Genomic DNA, 8021 nt, shown 5'->3' with positions numbered 1-8021 from the left:
TGTTATTATATTATTACACACACACAAACACACACAAATATACTATATATTCTGTTACCGTAGCTATTAAATTCAAATCATTACGATTAACAGAGAATATGTGTAATGTTACGAAACTTTTATCCTTATAGTAGTATTATACTGCGGTAATAAGTGAGAAGCATAAATAAACAGAATCGGGTAAGTCGATTGTTTAATAAACTTCGCTAGATGAATTTGATTATTTAAGGAACAGCGGTAGATGACGTTCCTAAATTTTTGAATCTACTTTGGTAACTACAAAAATATATAAACCTCTCATTTATACTCGTTCCGACTTTGGATCATAACAGAAATCTCTTTTATAAAGTTAAAAAAAATGAATGATACCGGGCTTGAATCGTGCATTTGAGAGTATGATTTAAAATAAGTTAATCGTCATTATTCCAACAGTCACATGACATAACGAATTTCCCGGTAATAATTAATTTTTAGCAACTTGGGTGTGACGTTGAAATTTGTCGCCAGAATTTGTATACAAGTGCATATAAACGCGTGATCCTTGTTGCAGGCAACCGGTTATTTACGGCTGCCGATCAAAAACCACTAATCAGAATGACTAACTATATAGCTAGACGAAGATGACGCCAGCTAGGGAGCGCACGGGACGCCATCTTGCATCGAAAATCACATTACAATTTTGTCCAAAGAGCGCAGTGTTCTACGCACTTCGCAGTTCGTGGCGTTCTTGGGTCGTCTTTTGCTGTCGCACAAACCTCGATCGAAGAAGATTTGGATTCTAGGTAACTCCGTACAGTTGTGAAAAGTGAAGAAGAAGTAATCGAAAATGCTGTCACGCCAGATCGTGAGAAACTTCATGACGACGGTTGCTCGTCGAAGCGGGGCCGACGATTTTCACGGCGGTGTTCCCGGAGGCGTGAGTACATTTATCATTCACTACTTGATCTTACCCAAAATCAGCTGCTGTGCCCTCGCCGTGTTGCATAACCACACGGTACTTGGCCACTTGGAAATTGGATTGATTTGACACGATGACTAATTGCTCCGAGTCGACGACCTGGTAGTAAAATTCTGGCTCAACTTCTGGCTGAAAACCACCTGAACAAGTCGCTGAAGAATGTCGTAAAATATCAAAGGAATTGCGATGTTCATGTCTTCTTTTGTTGTGTTACGCTTTCTTGTCTTAGCTTATTACTTTACTACAGTTTTTATTCCACATTCGCAGAACCTGCCGTTCGGCATCAACAACAGGTACAAGCTCACCGCCTACTTCATCTTTTTCTTCGGTACCGGTCTCGGCGTTCCATACCTTCTTGTTCGTCACCAGTTGTTGAAGAAGTGAGCGACAGCATTATGGATATTTGTAAGTATAGAGGTACGTTTTTCACTTTGTAATTTAGAACTTGGTAATTGAGAACTTGTGAGTTGGCTGGAAGGAAGTTTCAACTCGACAAATTACTCAGCCCCATTTTACTGGGCTTGCCTGTCACGGTCACTGAGAAGCCACCCCTGCATCATGTGGATCATCAGGATCTAGTTAGGATGAAAAAGACGAACCAGTTTTGGAAATGATTCTCACTGAGGAAACTGTTCTACACCTTGGAGAACACTGAATATTTCGGTGCTCTGAGCTGGAACACCAATCGTTGAAAATGACAATTGAAATCTGGAGTGTTTTTAAATTTGATGACAGTAAATATTTTATATTCCAGATCGAACTGTTGACTTCTCATATTTTAAATATACCTGTATTTTTGCTATACTCTAATGTCTGGTAACAATATTGATACTGTGAAACGGCGACTCATAACACTCGCGTTACAGCCTTCGCTCATTAGGATTCCTGTCAAATTCAACGGAACAAAATCTTCTTTTTTTCATTTCAGAATCTAGTTACACCGGAGGTAGTGCGAGAATTCCTGAATGGGTAACGAGTATATCTTGAAAGGCATTTTGTATATTGTCAGGTATGACTATGAATGAGGAATAAAGAATACAAAGAAACGAAAATAAAAATTTAAATACCAATAACTGGTCATATATTTTATTTTATAAACAACTCTTATCATCATCACCATAAGCATCGTTTTACATGCACACACATGCTTATAATGCAAATGTATATGTATGCGTTATGTATATGTATATATTATATCTAATTAAGCCAACGATGCGTACATCTTGTATTGTCTTGCGAATATCAGCGAAATTGGTGTACAATGATTAACAGCCTATATTGTTAATTTGATTATTGTTTATAGCTCCTTAAAATTAAGTATTTTAGTTTCTGACGTCGTATATCCGTGATGTTAAACGCAGTTTGCTTCATCGTTGTTTTAGACCCTTCTTGCCCAAACGAGTCGGTGCCTCCTTACTCTCTCTGAACGTGATTTTCCGTCACCTCCAAGTTTTTCCTCACCTGTCGAAGTCTGGCATAGGAACGGCGGGTGGTTGCCTGTCGTAGCGATCCGATCTTCCGGGGTACACTGAGAAAATATTACACCGAAATTGAAGTTCTTGCGATTAAAAACGGTCGCGCGATCGAAACTCACAATTTCTGTGTCCCAAATGCGATCTGTAAGATTCCAAGCTGCCAGCCGCTGTCAAAATTTGGCAGACAGGTTCGTAGCCCTGCTTCTTAACTTTGCTGTGCCTAATGTCACAGCATTTTTGTAATTTCGTCCTGCGCGCCTCCGCCTCTCTGCATCTTTTTACTATGGAACATTCCGGACTAATTTTTCTCGTACGGTTGACCCTTGGCCTCTTCAATCCTTCCTCCATATTCTCCCCAAGTTTTTTCGCTTCCGTGCAGTTCGTGCTGCTCTTCGTCTCGACAGGAAACGCCCTGACGCTCAGATTTCCAAACTTACATTTCGCCGGGAGTTCAATCGACCTCGAGCTGGATTCTTTACGCCCTCGCATCAAGCAGCAACTCAAAAACGATATCAAAGCGACCACTACGATCCCTGCGACTGCTGCGATCATCATAATCGCTAAGTTGTGCTGCCAGAGCTGTAAAACACGCGGAGCGAATGTCTGTTCGTCAATCGATTCAGCGGACGGAATTCGTCCCTCGGGGATTCTTACCGTTTGAAAACATCCCTCTACGAAGGGGTCTGTACAAGCCCTGCAAAAACGGGCCCCAGGATCGGACTGGTAAGTGCCCACGGGACATTTTTTGCATCTGAACGTTCCGTCCTCGCTGTAATGACCAGGAGTGCAAGGATCTGGAAGTTTGGAATTATCCGTGACACATTGACGAGTTAGGATATCGATGTGGATATTTTTTTGGTCAGGTTTCATTTAATTTTTCCAATTATATTCATCCCTTGCTAACTTACAACAATTTGTATTTTTGAAACCATATCCGCCAGGGCAGCCGATGAGTAGAGCAACTTGGGCATTGGGTCTCTTGTTCGTCTCTCTTTTTCTCTTTCTCCCGGAACGCGACGATTTCCTCCTCTTTGTCTTCGAGGCGCGTTTTCGGCTCGTGATCGGTGTGAGCTTGTCGTGGCGATGTGGTAATCTGAAAACAACTGTAGTTTAAGATCTCTATAAAAAGTGTCGATAAAAATGACTATACTGCTACTCATTTTATAGATTATTTTATCGCAGGATGTTTGTCTCGATATGTCGTGACCGATTAGCTTCCTCGTCTTAGAACCGCAGAAAATTTGATGGTTTGAATTTTTTAAACTAACTTGTCTTCTGCAAAACGCTCCTCAGGTTTCGACTCAGCAGCAGAGCTATTTTATTCTGGATCGCTCTGCGGCAAGGAATATCGTAGGCAGCTGTGCCAGTCGGTGGGAAAATCTCTGAGCTGCTAGACGGTATCAGGAGGGTGTTGATCGATATCTGAAGTCAGAGAAGGGGTGAAAGATGTTGTTCCCTTGGCGGTTTTGTTCTTTTGTTTAATTTACCTGTCCCTGGGAGCATCGTGGCTCGACGACGTAAGCGTCACATTCGCCGTTACTGCAAAGTAGCTTGTTCAGTTTCCTCGGCAAGTACGTAGACAAGGCGTCCAGTCCGGTCTCATCGCAGGTGTCGAATTTGTATCGGTTTACCCCCTGCAGCGAATAGCTTGGCAATGTGACGACTGAAATTGTTAGACAGCATTGTTACAATGTTTTTAAATTTTGACAACGTGTGAAGACTTCGCTCTTTTGGTTCAACTCAGTTTTCTTTACCTTCGATACTGTGACTGTAAACGTTTCTGATTTGCTCGTCTGTTTCTGGGTTCATGTAACTCACGATGCACAAATACTTTCCGGCGTCTTTCACATCCACGTCGTACAACTTCAGGTTGCCGTTCCTCTGTACCATTGCTCCTGATTATTTAAAAGGTTGTGCGTACATAGGAATTGGGATTTTAATTGGGAAATATATTGAATAACAATCGAAAAGTTACCGCGTGAACAATACCGGTTCAAATTTCGAGCTGATCTTAGATAGTTTTTTTCACAAATTATCGACGCTAGTTATTCGATGAGAATCAATGATTAAGTTTCAAAAATTCATGGAGAGAAAAAATGAAAGTAAAAGCACTCTTTTTCGTGTAATTTGTTAAAATAATTTGCTTCAAGAACTTTTATATTTATGCGAGAATTAATTTTTGTTTCGAGAAACGCTTTTAGAAAAAAATTGAAATAATTCTTAAAAATAAAATTAAAAATTGCAATTTTACAGAACGTTAATGCAAAATTGATTTAAGTACATAATTTGTACTCAGAAATTTTCTCCGCTATGCTCGAAATTCGTTTAGAATTTTTGCGATAGTTTATTATGAATAGATATAATAACTTTTGATTTTTTCAAGTTCGTAGCTGTGCTTGGAAGTTTATTTTTCCCAAAGTGTATTCAAATTTTTAGTCAAATTCCTGATCGATTTAGTGTTTTTGTTTTGTTATAAAATTTTTGCGACGTACAATGTGCAAAAAACAAAAACAAAAAATATCTTACAATCGGTTTTGCAAGATTTTTGCACAGTTTTAAAATATTTATGGAAATCTCACAAACGGAGTCAACGTTCAAAAGCTTGGCCACAATTATTAACTTGAATATGTAAAGAAAATGCAGAAATACGCGGTATCGCGAAATCTAATAATCCTTGGTGAATTTGAATCGAGTGCATACCTGAGGCGAGACTGCCGTCAGGATGCACCCAGGTGTAATTGAGCCTGTTCAACCCCATTACGAAAATATCGTCCACACCGCTGCACGGGACATTCAAAGTAAGTCCAGGCAACGAAACAGTCTCACGTTCTGCGAAATAATCGGTAAAATATTATCCCCATTAAATAATTGACAGGAAGTGACAGTAATTCGGATGTGCAGTCTAGACGGGAACAGAGGTCAACATTTGTTTTTTTTTTTTTTGTTTTCAAAATTTCAAACACGCACTCTTTCTTTTCGTCGTGATATTTCCATCAAGAACTCGTTCGACTTCCTCAGGTCTGATGTACTTCGCGTCTTTTTTTGACTCTCTCAAGTCCCTCCGAGTCCTAGGATCAGGTTGATGGCCGAGGTCCTCGGCCTCCTCGGTCAGGACGATCTCGTTTCCGATGTCGCGACACCTCGTGCAGTTGTAGAGCTTTATTCGCGACGCAAAATCGGCCCGCGATTTCCTTCCCGTCATTTTTCCCAGATCTCGAACGGCTCTTCCGATGTCGCACAAGCGGTGAGAACAGTCGTTGCGCTCGATCTCAAACCCCGATTTTTCAATATCGCAAAAATTCAGGTCACCTCGGATTTTTCCGCTTTCCAAATTTTCCGATGATGTCAACGACGCGACTCTTCCTACTTTCGCGACGGTTTTTGACCGCTTTTTTGACATCGTCAAAGATTTATCCTCGAGCTTCGCCGACTTTGATGCCGCATTTTTACCCTCGCTCGATCCGCCGCTCGGTTTTTTTTTCGCCGATTTTTTCACGCTCTTATTATTATTAATCTCCTCGCGTTTTCTCGATTCAGTTTCCTTCGCTTTCGCTGCTTTTCTGTTCGCATTCTTTTTTCGATTCTTTTTTACCCCATTTTTGCCCGGCAGGTTTTTTGTCTTGTCTAAAAAACTTTGCTGTGGATTGGGCTTGGATTTCCTTTTCGCGTTATCCTTGTGCTTTTTCGTCGGTTTCGACTTTCCGGGTTTCTTCTCAGCCGATCGATTCCTCAGTTTCTTCCGCGGCTCGTACCCAGTGATTTTTGACGATTGTACTTTTCTGCCGATGAAGCCCGGCGCTTTTGAAAAACCCTCTATACCCGTATACAATTCGTCGTTACTTATCGCTACGGAATTTTGATCATCGTCTTTTACCGAAATCCCCGCCTTTTTTTCATCCCCGAAATCATTGTCGTCGTTCGACGATTCGGCACTCGGTTCATTCGCATTTTTATCGTCAATTATACCGACGTACTTTTCGCGCAATTTTGCATCCTCTAAAAATATACTCTTTATCTCCTGATCGACCTTCTTTTCCTCAGCTTCGTCGTTTTTTGGTTTCACGCTTTTCGGTTTACCATTCTCCCCTTTTTTCGTTTTTTTCTTCTGCTTCTTCGGTTCCTTTTTTTTATTCTTCTCACTTTTTTCAATTCCTTTCGACTTCGCGATTTTTACCGTCTTTTTCGGAGCAGAAGTAGTAGAAGTAGAAGTCGGAGAAAGAGAAGGTTCCTTATAAATCGAATCCTGCTTCAATTTTTTGTGCTTTTCACCTTTATGCTTCACCAACAGTCTTTCTTTCGGAGCAGGTGTAATAGAAGTAGAAAATGAAGACGGAGAATTTTTTCTCTCAATCAAATCCTGACTCAATTTTTCGTGCTTTCTACCTGCATCCTTTGCCAACAGTTTTTCTTTTGGAGCAGGAGTAATAGAAGTAGAAGATGAAGAAGGAGAATTTTGTTTGTTAATCGAATCATGCCTCAATTTTTCGTGCTTTCTACTTTCATCCTTCGCCAACAGTTTTTCTTTCGGAACAGGAGTACTAGAAGTAGAAGATGAAGGAGAATTTTCTTTATTAATCGAATCCTGCCTCGATTTTCCGTGCTTTCCACCTTCATCTTTTGCCAACGGTTTTTCTTTTGTTGCCAATTTTTTTTTGTGCTTTTTTTCACCGCCCCGTTTTCCATTCTCAATTTTTGTTTCATTAAGCTTCCGCACGTGAACCGCGTCGTGATTTTTATCCTGGCCTTTCCCTTTCCGTTCGTCTTTCTCCTCGCTGTTGAGAATATCTTCGAGAATGCTTTCCATCTTCTTCCTGGCCTCGATTAGACCTTCTCTCTCATCACCGTTAGTTCCATTCTTTATATTGACGAGACCGTCAAGGATTGCTTTGATTTTATGGGCAGTTTTGCTTTCAGGGATTTTTTTCCGTTTCGTCTTGTAGATTTTCGTCGTCGTCAAGTTCTTCACCGTCGTCGGAAGCGCCTTCGCCGTAATTATCGTTGACCTCGTTGTCGTCGGAGTTTCCATGTCCTTCAATCTGGCCTCAATTATCTCCAGAGTTGTATTAACGTTCTTCTCTACGTTTACAATGTCGTTGATTAGCTTGCGCAGCGATTGCTTGTCGTGTTCGTCGGTCAGGCCCAAAATATCGCTCCCAAAATCGTCAACGAGCAAATTTACGTCTCGATCGTTTTCCGCTGCGCTGACGTCTCTCGCCCGCTTTTTCGATCTCTCGCCGAACTTCGAACGCAACTCGATCGCGAATTTCACTAACTTCTGAGCGATCCCATTTGCCATCTCCGTTATATCGTCGCCGAACCGATCAGACCTAGATCTTTTACTCGACGCTTCTTTCTTTACCGACTCGCCTCGATCGATTTTACCAATTCCACCCTCACCTACGCTTCCGACGATTTTCACCTTATTTTCGTAGAGATTTTTCCCGTCAAAATCGTTTCGTCGGACCCGGTTTTTACCCTCGAAAACAGAAACGGTAAACTTCCGCTTAATTTCTTCTCCGCTTTTTTCGTCTCGACGACGCCTCGCTTCCTCCATCCGTTCTCTCTCGTTGTTCAGAATTCGGAGCTCG

General features: G+C 41.3%; 2 protein-coding genes across 3 annotated transcripts; one reads left to right on the top strand and one right to left on the bottom strand.

Moving 5' to 3' along the window:
- The first annotated feature begins 689 nt into the window (after positions 1-689).
- Positions 690-2031, top strand: COX7C (Cytochrome c oxidase subunit 7C). Of its 2 annotated transcripts, none has more exons than XM_046624154.2 (3): positions 690-916; positions 1226-1375; positions 1887-2031. In XM_046624154.2, the coding sequence occupies exons 1-2, from the start codon at positions 827-829 to the stop codon at positions 1340-1342; spliced, it is 207 nt and encodes a 68-aa protein (XP_046480110.1). In that variant the 5' UTR covers positions 690-826; the 3' UTR covers positions 1343-1375; positions 1887-2031. The 2 variants fall into 2 exon arrangements, with proteins under 2 accessions (XP_046480110.1, XP_046480109.1); XM_046624153.2 differs by having other exon boundaries at positions 698-916; positions 1226-1363.
- A 340-nt stretch (positions 2032-2371) lies between these two features.
- LOC124216502 (uncharacterized) lies at positions 2372-3936 on the bottom strand. Its single transcript, XM_046621069.2, has 5 exons — positions 3921-3936; positions 3342-3536; positions 3088-3227; positions 2553-3012; positions 2372-2486 (listed from the first exon to the last, which is right to left on the bottom strand). The coding sequence occupies exons 1-5, from the start codon at positions 3934-3936 to the stop codon at positions 2416-2418; spliced, it is 882 nt and encodes a 293-aa protein (XP_046477025.2). The 3' UTR covers positions 2372-2415.
- Between the last annotated feature and the right edge of the window lie 4085 nt (positions 3937-8021).

Source organism: Neodiprion pinetum, chromosome 4, assembly GCF_021155775.2.
Source record: "Neodiprion pinetum isolate iyNeoPine1 chromosome 4, iyNeoPine1.2, whole genome shotgun sequence".
Classification (NCBI taxonomy): Eukaryota; Metazoa; Arthropoda; class Insecta; order Hymenoptera; family Diprionidae; genus Neodiprion; species Neodiprion pinetum.
The sequence above is the reverse complement of the archived record's forward strand: the minus strand, read 5'-3'. Positions and strand labels throughout refer to the sequence as shown.

Bases quoted from the DNA above. Each gene is read 5' to 3' on its own strand.
- COX7C (XM_046624154.2), top strand. From the start codon at position 827: ATGCTGTCACGCCAGATCGTGAGAAACTTCATGACGACGGTTGCTCGT. The intron at 917-1,225 runs GTGAGTACATTT...CCACATTCGCAG, and splicing joins ACGGCGGTGTTCCCGGAGGC to AACCTGCCGTTCGGCATCAA.
- LOC124216502 (XM_046621069.2), bottom strand. The intron at 3,228-3,341 runs GTAAGTTAGCAA...CCAAACTTCCAG, and splicing joins TTTCAAAAATACAAATTGTT to ATCCTTGCACTCCTGGTCAT. The intron at 2,487-2,552 runs GTGAGTTTCGAT...ATATTTTCTCAG, and splicing joins GCATTTGGGACACAGAAATT to TGTACCCCGGAAGATCGGAT.